We start from the raw sequence: 14,110 nt of genomic DNA, 5'->3' as shown, positions 1-14,110 counted from the left end.
AATAGCAAAGACTGGTTTTAATAGTGCTCTATCAAGAGGTATCTTTACACCCTAGACTAGGGAGTAGTTCAGGACTGAAAGCTTTTCTACCTTGAAACAATTTTCTGCTTCCTTTCATCCCTAATATATACTGCGAATTATTTTGAATCGTGGCAATTTCATCCATTTTTCTGTGCTGATAAGTAGCAAAAGACACCTAGAACAGCCTGATGATCTGTAGAGCTTCCTGAATATTGAGCACTTTTTGAACTGACCATCATACCAGAGAAATATTAACTCATTGGCAGATTGAATTCTCAAAATAGCAATTATAAAACTTAACATATATGACAAGTGTCATCAGTGACGTAGTTAATTATATAACTTATCAATTGGCTGTCATACATTTGTCCAGTACATCAAATAGTTAACCATCTCAAAGCACAGCTAAAGTGAGCTCTAGTAGAGTTGAGCAATGGTCAGCCTGCCGATACACCAATCAAGGACCACACCTCGATCTGCAGCTGGGCACGGTATCCTAGAAGGGCCAATGGAATTGCACCCCATGAAGAAGTTAATGCTTCCAAATGAGAAATGAAAAAGGGAAAGAAAAATTGGTTAGGGAAAAAACACTAAACCATTTCATGTCAATGGGTAATGTACAAGACTCATTTGATAAAACAGGGCCAGTGCAGTTGACTAGAGAAAAATAGAGAGAGGCTGAAAACCTACCTTGAGGAGTGCTCAAATTATAGTAAATGAAAACACAATCCGATCATTGCTAGTTTTTTTTTATTAGATCAGGAGACAATGGAAAAACAAAGAGGTACATTTCTTTTCCTTTGTAATTGGAACTATTAAAAACAGTGCACTCATTCACAGGAAGCAATATTACAAGTTGCTGCGATGTTAGACATTACACAATAACTACCCATCAATTTGGACATTTTAAACTTATCAATATGCAGTTACGGTTCTACAAGACAAGGTCCTAACAAATGCTAAGCACGCAAACATCAACTCTTCAAAACTGCCTATAAAATCTGTTAGCTACCATGCTAATGAGGCACCTTAACACTTAAGTGCTACGTATATTGTACATGTAACTTTGGTGCTTACTTAAACAAACTTCATGCAAATAATGCAACTTAGCATTAACAATCATGCTTCACAATAGCTAATAGAAAGAAATTAAGATGGATCAATTTCTGCATGTAGATATAATTAAAAAACAGAACGCTTGCATTTCTTCAAGTTTAGGATGAATGTAAACTATTTGCTTTTATATGAAGCAGTCCACAAACTAAATTCATTACAAATTATAGTATTGCATGAAAGCATCCGGAAACTTACATAAATAAAAAGGGACGAAGGAGGTAGCAATATAATAAAGTAAAACCAGAACGAGATTCACGGAGTCCCCTCAACTGCTGGGCATCGCAGTCTTTAGCAGTGCAAGTGGCCGAGAGCTATTGATAGATCCAGATCCCATCTAAGAATTTGTTAGAAAAAGTGGCTTCATCTGTACCATTCTGGTATAATTACAAAGGACTAAAAACTTCAAGAAAGAACAGGAAAGCAGACTATTTTATTGTTAGAAAGTTTCAGAAAAGTCACATTTGGAAAAAACATGTAGAATATAAAGGAAATTATATACAGTGCTACAGTAAAATATACCCTTCAGTAGATATATTTAGGTGGCCATAAACTAAGCATGCTGTCAGATTTTTATTATTTGCAATCATCAGTATGAATCTAACTGTGTTTAGCATAGCTTCAACAAATGCATAGCTTGACTGTTAGTTTTATTGTAAATAACATTCCCAATGACAACTTAGAGCCACTCCAAAGCAAATATTTCCTAGTCAACACATTGGAATGATTCAAGTTGTTCTGTTATCAATGACAGCTGTGATGTGTGACTGAGGGAGGGAGGGGTGCTGTTCGCAGGAAGAAAAATGGAATTATGATATGTCTAAAATTACAAGACCACCGGCAGAGGCTAAAAATTACTTGGGCAAAAAAAAACGTATGCTGGCCTGATTAACATGCATCAGCTCATTCTTAGCGATGTAAAATTAAAAACAGGCGCCACCTCAAAACAATAGTTCATATAATAAATTTAGGTACTGGTAGCTGTTCACTTTCTAAAAAGGGTAATTTACTTTGAATTTGCTCTAGAAACAAACTAAGCCTCAATGGTGACCGTCCTGAACTACTAAATCATAAGGAAGAAGCTCTTTGCTGTCAGTCAACGTCCAGATCACTATCATCACTATGAGACACGGAAGCATTCTGAATGGATGTGGGCGACACCACATCTTTTTCTGGCAGTACACCGTACTCACACAAAAATGCCTCCAAATCCACTGCAAAAAAGTCATATCCAAGTTGGTCAGTGATGCGCACAAAGTTGCCAATCAAATCCCCACATTTGTAGACTAGCAGAGCAGGTAAAGCATTACCAGTGAACCTGGCACTGGCTCCAATGACAGAACTACGGACTTTGCAGAATTTCACAACTGGGTACTCGGTGGCCAGACAGATCAGACACCCATTCATGGCTTCACACCCAGGGAGGCCATCTTCATAGATGTGTACCATTATGAGAGTATTCTTTTCCTCTTTGTCGATTGTGTCCAGGAAGGCCTGTGAGCTGTTCAGCTCATAGATCTCTTCAAAACGCTTTCCACTGTACAGATGTTCCCTCATCTCTTCCATTCGCTGCTTCCTGTACTGCTCCAAAAACTCTTCATCATCCCTTTCATGCAACATGTTGCACTCTTTTATTGTCATCTACAACATAATTCAGCAAAAAAGGTTAGATTTGAATTTGTGTACTGCTTAACAAATTCAGGAGATTACAATACGCATTTCTCACTAATTTCAGTTACTTTCTGGTTTCAACAACCACATTAGCATCAATGTTCAGAATTAGTATCTACAATTCACACGCAAGGAACTTTAAAATTAAGAATTTTTTTTTTTACAAACTAAGAACGTTTCTGTTGCCATTGGGTGCATTTTACTTTAGTTCTAACGAAGGGTCACCTGAAACGTTAACCCTGCTTCTCTCTTCACGATGCTGCCTGACCTGCTGAATGTTTCCAGCATTTCCTATTGTTATTTCGGATTTCCAGCATCTGCAGTATTTTACTTTAGTCAAGTTGATCTAAAATTAAAAATGGGACGATCTAGTGAAGCCCGTTTTAATCAGATTTTGGTGTACAGTGATCTTCTACAATAAGTATTTCATTTTGGCGAAATTTCTGTGCATTAATGTTTGAGTTTCCACCCAATTCTATTTTTTTTTTTTTTTAAATATTTAATATTTCCGCAGCCTTGTTTTTCCACACTGGCAAGTTACACAGCATAAACATTAACCTTTCCATTGATTTTCTCCTGGAGCACTTTCTGCTTCTGCTGTTCTTTCTCCTCATCCAAGTGAGACCTACAATTCATCGAGAGTTGCTTGATGAGTCTCTGCACCTCCCGGCACTGCTCTGCACGCTGCTCTGTTTCGAGTTGCTTGAACCGGCGCCAGTCGTTTATCACTCCTTTCGGGCCTGCACACGGAGGAACCAACACAGTGGTGATTCCGAACAACAACAAAAAGCCCCCGCTGGACAGCAAGTCCGATGCGAATGTTACAGTGCATAACGTTCACAATTTATGAAGTGTGTCGAAAAAAAGTGTAATGTTCACCCTTGTATGCTCAAATGCTGCTCCATTATTACAGGAGGTTAATGAATCCATTTCACAAGTAGCTTTGAAAATTCATTTTAGCTTAGTATCTAATCGAAGACCATTACAAATTATAATACAAGCATGTTTTAAAGAACTCCAGGGTTGTACATTTCATTAATTTGTAAATTTATTCTACCTCTTTGCAAAATAAACTCAGCCTGATGTACTTCAATGAGAAACAATGAACTGCAGTGGTATCCAATAATGACATGGTTTGTTGATATCCATTTATTATTTGACTATAGGCTCAAGAGGTGCACTGCAACACTCAAAAAATTAATAAAATTTGTATTTTTAAACATGCTATTTTTAAATCAAACACAAAACAAACATGCAAGTTACAATGTTTTGGATTCATAATGAAAAGGCTGTTTTGATTGCGGGCATAAGAAGCTCATGTCGGTACATTGTGTTTAATTATCAAATTCTGCATCAACAGTGAATGATGTTACAGCAAGGATTTCAGAGTTTCACAGCTGTGAGCACCAACCTGAGACACAGATTTGGGAGCATTGTGAAACTATCTTAATCAAAGTTATTTACAAGAAATGCATAAAACTCGTGGATCACTTGCACCGCAGATTTTGTCGATTCAAAGTAAGAATCACGTCGAGTCAATGTGGAGTCTGCAGTATAACTGCAGTGCTCTCAGCATTTTTTAAAGTGATGTTAGTCTCACATTGCTTGGGTCACACCTACGGCAGTACAATTCTACCTTAGTGCGTTCTTCTGTTTATCAGAGGCAGTGAGACCAGCTCAGGGAGGTACAGGAAACTTTGGTTTATCCGGAGGTTGTATGTCCGGAAACCTCGATCTACCAGCAGAAATCAGGAGCCGTTTTGTTAGGTTTTTTTTCTTCTCGTGGCTTTTTTTTCTCCAAAAGTCAGGCTCTGCAAAGTCTCTCTGAAGCTGTTGCTAAGCTACAGAGATGCTTCTAAGGTACGGCCGACTGTTTACAAGCTGTTGCTAAGCAACAGTGTTTGTTGCCAGATACGGAGCTGAAAATTTCCGTATGCTTCAACATTAACGCTGGTATGTCCAACAGTTTTGATAGATCGGCAACAGCACGGTCCTGTCGGTGCCGGATATAACAAAGTTTCCTGTACTCTCCTAATTAGCACTAGCTAACTGCAACCAGGGCAGAGCAAACTTTTTAAGCTTTAAAGTTACAGAGGTTATTGCATCTTTTAAGGAGTAAACATTTGAAGCAAAGGAAGATACAGAGCTGAGAGAGAGAGCACACAGAGTTGTAGGATTAGTTCTGGACTGCTCTAGCAATAAGCTGGCACAGATACAATGGGCTGAATGGCCTCCTTCCGTGCTGTAATTATCTATGATTTTCTAACTTGCCAGGCAGTCCGCTGGACCGTCGTTATATTTTTAATGTCAAAAGCGCAGTCAGTTTTATTAAGAATTAAAGACTTGGCTTCCTCAGAGTTCTATAGTTTTAGTATGCTGACAGAACTCTGCTTTGCCTGGTGTGGGGCTCGGAGGCAGCAGTATAACAAAGTTACTGACTTGCACTGCTCTGAACCGAGCCTGTGTAAATACCCGCTCTGAATTCACCACACCCTGGTTCTCTTTAAATCTTTCTCTCATATAAACTCGCTTACCCAGATTCAGTCACCCCCTTGACCTTGCCATCTCCCATGGCCTCTCTATCCCCATGGTCTCGATCATAGACAAGGATATCCCCGACCACTTACTGTATCTCTCACCACACAGATCCCACCTACCCTTTCAACCACACTTCATTCTTCACCTGCCCCTGGGAAAAAAAAAAACACTAAACTGCACTCAAAACTCCTGACCAACGTTTGGCCCATCCATCACGATACCTCAGCTGCTATTAACTTGTTCAACTATTCCTCCACCTTTGATACCATTTTCCCATTGAACTCCTGGCCACCCAACTTCCCTTCCTAACCCTTGTGCTATGACATTGCAAATGGTCTCCTCGCCTCAGACAATGACCACCTCCCTTTCAAAATCCCCTTCAATCACCCCCTCAAAAAAACACCCGCCAGCCCTCTGTCCTCACTAACTGCCACCCTAACTCCAACCTCCTTTAACTTCCCAATGCCTTTGAATATGCATCATCAGAACTGATGAAAGGTCATCGACCTGAAACGTTAACTTTGTCCATCTCCAGATGCTGCCTGACCTGCTGAGCATTTCCAACATTCTCTGTTTTTATTTCAGATTTCCAGCATCCGCAGCATTTTGCTTTTGTGTTCTGTATATTCATAAGAACATAAGAAATAGGAGCAGGAGTAGGCCAATCGGCCCCTCGAGTCTGCTCCACCATTCAATAAGATCATGGCTGATCTGATCCTAACCTCAAATCTTCTATCACTCTCCCTCCATCCGAGCCCATGTGATCTCCCGGGAGAGGCGAAAAACCAGATAAAAAACCCAATGGCCAATTTGGGAGAAAAAATCTGGGAAATTCCTCTCCGACCCATCCAGGCGATCGAAACTCGTCCAGGAGATCACCCTGTCCCTATATTTTCTACAGTACTTACCTTCTGTAAAGGCGATCTCCACCCCAGCCAGGAACAGGAATAAAACCATCTCCTGAAATCTAACACAGAATTAGAACACAAGAAGTAGGAGCAGGATCAGGCTACACGGCCCCTGGGCCCGCTCCACTACCCACAGGGCCATGACCATTCTGAACCTAGACTCATGTCCAATTTCCTGCCTGCTCCCCGTAACCCTTAATTCCCTTTACTTCTAGGAAACTATCTATTTCTGTTTTAAATTTATTTAATGATGTAGCTTCCACAGCTTTCTGGGGCAGCAAATTCCACAAACCTACCACCCTCAGTGAAGAAGTTTCTCCTCATCTCAGTTTTGAAAGAGCAGCCCCTTATTCATGTTTACCATTTTGCTGCAAGTAGTGAAGAGAGAAAATCTTTCCCTGGAAATTTAGCATTCTGTTTTAAGTTACTAGAGGAGTGACAACCACGTTTAAACTACTTTTTTTGAAAATAATCTGGTATCACAATTCTTTGGTGTTTAATCTTCCTGCATGGGATATAACAAAGCGTTTGAAAGATTTTTAAATGAATCCTTCAACCAACAAGTCTTAAATATTTTGATACCGTCAAACGTTTCCTATTTTCCATTTAAATTTCTCATCCAGTACCTGTGTTAACAGCACTACGTTCTCGGACTTCTGCACCCACAGAAATCCCAGAATTTTTGATGGTCTTTTGTTCATTCTCATCACGATCACTGTCTTCATCCTCACTGCTGCTGTAATAGTACTGGAGCTTTTCTCCAAGGATCTTATCATCCAAAGTAGTCATTGTAACGAGTAATTCAGACCAAAGAAGTCAAAAATTAACTAGAAGAGAACGAGAGATTAAAACACCATATTAATATAACTTAGGACACAAATTTGTTTAAAAAAATTGATGCTCCTTCTATCATCTTCCTGATAGAACAACCCATTTCAACATTCAAAAAAGAGGCATTTATTATTTAGTAAGTTGAATTCTTACAATTTTTATTATTAAACTTGTGTTCCATTCCAGTCTTCAGTTTAATAAACTCAATAGTTCAATTTTGTCAGGTTAGAAAGAGGTTGCTGTTAGCAGCCAGCAATAATCTTTTTTATATTTAAAAAAATGAATAGAAACAATTGTTCTTGTGGGGATCATGGAGTTTCAGTGTTCACTATTTTAATTAGAGTACTGTGTGACATGTAACTTATTGCATCCAGGCTACAGAAACTTGGAAAATATTGAAAACTATTGCAAACATGCTAATTGTCACAAATAGGATTGCAGAAGACGGAACCAATTAAGTTTTTTGTTAATGTTTACACATGCACCATATTTTTCGTCTTATAAATCAGTTCCATCATTGTTAACCATGACTGTGAAGTAATAATGAAACTAAGTTTATATCTTTGCTCTCCATACATCACCCACTATAAACCACAATTTTGAATCAAAATGATTTCTGGAAGTGTTTCTCAATGCTGTCAATAAAAGATCTAATTAATAACTTGCTTTCTTTAGAGATCAGAAAGTACTATGGGCACATATTTGGTATAACACACCAAGTGCACAGCTAAATAACACTCGCACCAACAGAAAGCGCTTTAAATACAACACGTTCTTCAGCAAGCACGCTAGCAAGTAGAACCCAACACGAGAGTGATCACTATAGACTGCAGAAGAGTAGCTATTTACGGGTGCGGCTTTAATCGGACCATAGCTGTTAGAAGAGGTGCTATGCAACCAAGTTTCACATTTGCTGATTATACTTCTGCAAGATTCCCAAAAGAAAATGACAAACCCACCCGCCTAAAACACCGAGATAAAGATAAATATATGACAATTAAAATTCAGCCCCTAGTTTTAGATCCATCCTCCCCTGGTCTCCACTATCCTCACAGCCTGAAAATCACACCTAATCATCAACCACTACAAACTGGGATCTCCCTGAATGATGCCAGCAATCTACAACTGTAAGCCCCTTCTTTTTCTTTAACAAATATTTAAAAATTAAATTAAAATAGCTTACCCATCTTATAAGCGTGTTACCTCAAAATTCCTAGTGCAACACTAAATAATTCAAGAACCAAACTGGAGGCAGGATACTCGCTCGCCACTTAGCTGCTAACGCAATATGCAGTTGGGTCCACTTAAATAAGGGGTAAAGTTTCCGTTCGGTTGCGCTGGTTTCTTCAGCGCAATTCACCCAAAATTGGCATAACTCGGGCAAAAGATTGCGGAATTTTAAGCGCAAATTACATTCAGTGCAAATCGAGTTTCCACAATCTTTTGCACTAGTTTAAACATCGTGCTAAAGGCCGGCCCCGTCCACAAAACTGGCCGTGCCCCCAGAATGAATTAATCAACATTGTGTGATTCCGTTAATTGCGTTCGTTTGCAGGCCTTCGAGGAGGCTCTAAAAATTAAGCTGGATCTTTTGAAAGACTTGCATTTATATAGCACCTCTCACAACCTCAGGACGTCCCAAAGCACTTTACAACCAATGAAGTACTTTTGGAGTGCAGTCACTGTTGTAATGTAGGAAATGCAGCAGCCAATTTGCACACAGCAAACTCCCACAAACAGCAATGTGGTAATGCCCAGATAATCTGTTTTTTAACGATGTTGTGAGGGATAAATATTGGCCAGGACACCAGGGATAACTCCCTGCTCTTCGAAATAGTGCCGTGGGATCATTTACATCCACCTGAGGGCGCAGATGGGGCCTCGGTTTAACATCTCATCCGACAGTGCAGCGCTCCCTCAGCACTGCACCGAGTGTCAGCCTAGATTTTTGTGCTCAAGTCTCCGGAGTGGGGCTTGAACCCAGAACCTTCTGACTCAGGAGGTGAGCGTGCTACCCACTGAGCCACAGCCAAGACTGTAGGGTGCAAAGATACTAATAGGCATGTTTTAAAAGCTATTGAATGTAATTTTTTTTGTTTTTACTAAGAAACTGACCACTGTACCCCAATGTAACTAGCAAATGCTTCTGCATATTTTTTTTTTTAATGTAACTTTCAGTAATTTTAAATCAGGTTACACACAGGTGGTGGACTGACAGATGTAAAATGCTTATTTTTTGTGATAAACCCATTTTCAGCTGTATTAATCAAACTGCACTAAGTTAGCACTCTTTAAATAGATCAAGGAATTCTTTTTAAAGCAAAACTTTGATTTTTTTTTTAAAATTATGTTTTAAAATGCTGCCCAACTGCGTGAGTCCGTGGCAGACTGTGTGTTCGACTATGTGCAAATGAGTTTGAGCGGGAAAAAAAACTTCTCAAAAGGGGTGCAAATCCCGACCGCGCCCAAAGCGGATACTCGATCTCCGTGTTAGTCCATGACCATCAACTGCCCCTCCCCCCAACTCCCCCAAGAAAATAATCAGACGTGTAGAATATATGGGTCCGATTTTTGTTTTACATTTTCTCAATGTAACCCACGCAGAAGTTTTCAGATAAGGGGTGATGTATTTAGATGAAAACAAATGATGCAGCGTCAAGAGACTGGTTACGATGACTGACAGGAACCGTGCAAAGATAAACACTTATTTTGTCACAGATGCAAACAAGATTGCATCATCGCACTCTCCCCTCTGCCAGTTGACACTTATATTCATGTCATGTGGATAGACAGACTCGAATCTGGGACCATGTTGGTCTTTATGATCTGTACCACACTAGGTGATGTATTTATCCACAAAACTATTTATGTTTATAGAGGATTAAGTCCTTTAGTCCTGGTGGTCCATTACACGTGTAGAGTTCATTAGAACACAATGAACAGCCACAGCCCTCTTACAATACAGACGTCATGTGGTTTCAGAAGTAAATTACCCCACATGCTACACCAAAAAGCTATTATGCATAATAAAGATGCGCATTATGTTTGTAAATGTTCAGTTTAAGTACTGTATCTAGAATTACATATTCACAATTCTGCAGCAAAAATGCAATTAAAATGAAACGCCACATAGGAGCCTTCCTCCCTCTTTCCCAAATGCAGATCGCAACTCAATCTGTACAATAGCTATGTGGGTGTTACTGTTCCTCAGGAAAAAGTCAAATCTCCAGCAAATTAGTCCCGAGATGGCGTTAAAAAACCCTCTGCTGCTTCTAGTAATTATCTGAATGGCACTGATTGTTAAATTCAGTTATTTCTTTGTTTGGATCTGCACTCTCCCACCTATGGATTGTTAGGATTTGTACTCCTAGCTCTTCTCAAAATTAATTGCCAGGCTGGGCCTACACTGCAGTACCTTTGCTTATATAAAGATAATTAGAATTATATCTTATTGTTATTTTAATCAAAGGCCAGCATGTTCTGGAGATAAAATGCACCCGTTACTTTTCCTCCTCCTCCATTCTGTAAAAGATGCACTTTGTCCAACCTATTGGCAGAAACCCATTACTAGCTGCTGGATTGAAGTGGCAAACATCTTTGGTGCTTGACCCTAGAACCTCTGAATTATGAAGCAACTATTTCATCATCTTATGACTGCAGTATGGTGGATTTCCATGGGCAGTCTCCATTATGGGTGTGGGCATATGGAAATACAATAATGACTTTATGAAAATATACATATAAAATGACTCATATGGAAATATAATAATAGTTCAATTATTCCCCATCCTCTAACCTCACTTCATGTCGTCATCATTGGCTTTGTGGTAGCACTCTTGCGACCGACTCAGAAGATCATGGGTTTAAGCTCACCCCAGAGACTAGAGTACATAATCTAGCCTGGCACTTCAGTGCAGTGCTGAGGGAGCACTGTACTGTCAGAGGTGCCTTTTGGATAAGACATTAATCCGAGATCCCCTCTGCTCCGAGAGAACCTTTGGCAATATTCGATGAGGAACAGGGCATTTTTTCCCCCCCACTGTCCTGGCCAACATAATCCTTCAACTAAAACAGATTATCTGATCATTTATTTAATTGCTGTTTGTGGGACCTTGCGATGCACAAATTGGCTGCTACGTTTCCTACTGACTACACTTCAAAAGTATTTAATTGCTCTCCAGTACAAGCTCAACCATTTTAGATGTGGGGTGGCAAGGTGTGCGGCAAATGACCACACCTGGAGACTCAGGAACAGCCCTCCCTGTAGCTGTGGGGCCGTTTAGGATGCCACGCACCTACTGAATGGCTGCTCATTTCAGGCTGGTCGACCAGGAGGACTTTCCAGACTTCACAATTCTGACCTAGAGGCTACTGAATGCCTACCTAAGCCCTTTGACACTTTTGAAATAGTTTATTTTCTTACTTTATAGTTTGTATTTTGTTCTCATCTTTCTCTACACTTGTGCTGCTTCTAATAGGTGACTTACTTCTCGAATGGAAGGCCCTTATTAACAAAGATGTTCAACATCTGACTATAGCTCAGTCTGCAATAGACAAAGATCTGCCACTTCCCAAGATACCAAACAGGCAAAACAGATCAAAAACTTGGCTGAAAATTACAAAGGATGTTAGAGCATATAGCTAACAGAAGAGGTTAGTGAAATGTATGCAGTACTACATCAATACCACTGGAATAATTGCCAGATTCAAAGGTACTATAACACCTGCTCCATGTACAACAGTACTATACCTTTGTTGGAAAAAGCCTCAGCGTAATGTTGTATCGGATGAAAGAAATAGCATCTATCACTCCCTCAATCAGATGAACATATACTAACCCAGCAATCCAACCTACCCAAGCATGTTAGTATGCCTCTATGGAGCTTTCTTCTGGCACTGATTATATGATTTGCAGCAGTTTAACAAACTAATTGCATATTGTAGTCTGCAACTACCAATCTCAACAGTATAACATGGGTCAAAAAGCAACTTAAAAAAAAACTTAACAGCAAGCATTTTAAAACCTTCTTTTCTATAGTATTTAGTCAAAAAACAATAAAAGCCTTCTATTACCTCAATTCTCAATTGCCACAGCACTTGCCGAGGTAGCTCAGTGAGTCAGAAGCGCAGCAAGTTGGACTGAAATAAAACCCTGGTATTCAACCACAAAACAATCTGGTTAGGAGTCAACTGCGCAGCCACTTGTGACATGGGCTTACCTTTTTTTCCTCAAATCCACAAGATTCTAATTGGAGCACCAACGACAAAAACACATCACTCCCCGCATCCCTATAAATAAAACATTTCCACCTTTTTTGTTTTGATGGAAAATATTTAAATACAGATGCGCACACATCTGTAACAGATGCATTTAATTGGTCCACGAGTAGCATGTGATGCAAATCAGTGGCGTGGAGCTTAATTTCCAGCACTCAATGCGTAGAAATACAGCCATAAACAAATGTTCCCAAAGTATTTTAATATTTTAAGCTATCCTTTACACCAAGCACCTGCAAACCTGTTTTGGGACTATAATGCAGGTGAGCAATTATACAAAAAGATAATTTAATAAATCTCAGCATACATTTCACAGTGTTAGTGTAAGACTTGTTCCAAACACTTAAGAGGAAGAAATAGTAAAAACAGGTGACTAGGCATATAAGTAGCAAACAGAAAATGTAATTTGCTCCCTGTGCATGTGTACAGCAATCCCAGAAGATAGGTTCACAACCTTTAGGAACCATCTTTAGCAAGGAGTCAATTCCACATCTAAATCTACACAGCAGAAATGCCTGATGTACACACAAGCCTTTAACTACAAGAATGTGGAAATAGGGACACAGCTATCCTGTACCCATCTTTACTGACCTATTGCATGTCAATGAGGCTGGAAAGCTAAATAGGATGTAGAAAGGAAAAATTAAAATCCCTGAATTTAGCCATTCTGCCAGCATCATCAGTTTCGTCTCCTTCAGTGGTCAAGATATTTTACTTCAAAACAGGCAAGACTCCAATGTGAAATGTAAAAAGTAGAGAAAGGCATATAATGAAACAATTAATGAATTAATTATTCTGGGAATACGTTTACAGATTGCAATTGTTATGTTTTTGGATTAAAGACTGCACCAGCCTTTCTACATAGGGTTAAATTGAAGCCGTACACAACAGCTGGTTCAGTCGATTTTACCATTACCAGGATTGAGGGGCACTCTTACAATTTGGCCGATTTATCTCAGTCAGCACTCTGATTATCCCAAAACCAGCATACTTTGGATTTGCTATTTACTGAGAAACAACATGAATGCAATTATACCCAGGGAGGGGCAAGGTAACTGTTCAGATAATTGTTTCGTTGTCCTGAAGTCCCAGATCGTCAGTGAAGGCACTGCTAAACAACTTTTAAAAAGCATGCTACACAATAAAGTTGTAAGACGGGAGCAAATTGAGAGAAACTAGATATGAAGGAACTCCAATTACATCTTTTAACTTGAAATTACACTAAAAATTAACATATAAAATCCCTCTGTCCATTATTTTAGCAGCAGCATTAACAAGTTTATCTTAAAGATCTACCTTAAAATAGCAGGAGTTTCATATATACACTATTTTTCACACAGCACGTTTCAAGGGTCTAGTCTCCGCCTCTCCTTGCTGTCCCCAAAACATTTTATCTAAACCCCACGAATGCATCGGCACAAGTCAATGAAAAATGGCAGAGACTCTGAACATGTTCAAAATGACAACATTTTCAAAATGCATCAGCATTTGGGGAGAGATTACAGTTTAATTTGGCAGAACGAGAATGATTAGAGGCTAGCGACATAAACCCTTCCATCAAAGAAACTATATCCTTCGACAGATGGCCAGGATTAAAACAAACTGACAAAGCATTTCAATAACCCGAGTGAGCTCTTCTAGAAAGTCACAGTGCTGGCACTGCAGTAGAACATAAAAGAATTGTGATGTCAAAACAGTAAAAAACATGCATGCCATATAACCCTCCTAGAAATCCGATAGAACAGGACTGT

At 39.4% G+C, this 14,110-nt stretch overlaps 1 protein-coding gene across 5 annotated transcripts in view; it reads right to left on the bottom strand.

Annotated features, from left to right (window-relative positions):
* Window positions 1-754: 754 nt before the first annotated feature.
* pdcl (phosducin-like) overlaps window positions 755-14,110 on the bottom strand; it is a 31,196-nt gene continuing 17,840 nt past the window's right edge. For 2 of the 5 annotated variants that reach the window (XM_085965729.1, XM_085965727.1), the window contains exons 2-4: window positions 6,878-7,078; window positions 3,364-3,545; window positions 755-2,775 (exon numbers count right to left, since the gene is read on the bottom strand). In XM_085965729.1, coding sequence (XP_085821855.1) covers window positions 2,227-2,775; window positions 3,364-3,545; window positions 6,878-7,040 — 894 coding nt within the window. In that variant the 5' untranslated portion in view covers window positions 7,041-7,078 and the 3' untranslated portion in view covers window positions 755-2,226. Of the gene's footprint in view, window positions 2,776-3,363; window positions 3,546-6,877; window positions 7,079-8,265; window positions 8,288-12,155; window positions 12,266-12,301; window positions 12,374-14,110 lie in introns of those variants that run through there. The other 3 variants (XM_085965730.1, XM_085965728.1, XM_085965731.1) reach the window with 3 other exon arrangements.

The sequence above is a fragment of the Somniosus microcephalus genome, chromosome 23 (genome assembly GCF_052327205.1).
Source record: "Somniosus microcephalus isolate GS21.2 chromosome 23, FLI_Smic_1.0, whole genome shotgun sequence".
Classification (NCBI taxonomy): Eukaryota; Metazoa; Chordata; class Chondrichthyes; order Squaliformes; family Somniosidae; genus Somniosus; species Somniosus microcephalus.
Note: the sequence above shows the minus strand (reverse complement) of the source record. Positions and strands in the feature narration are given on the sequence as shown.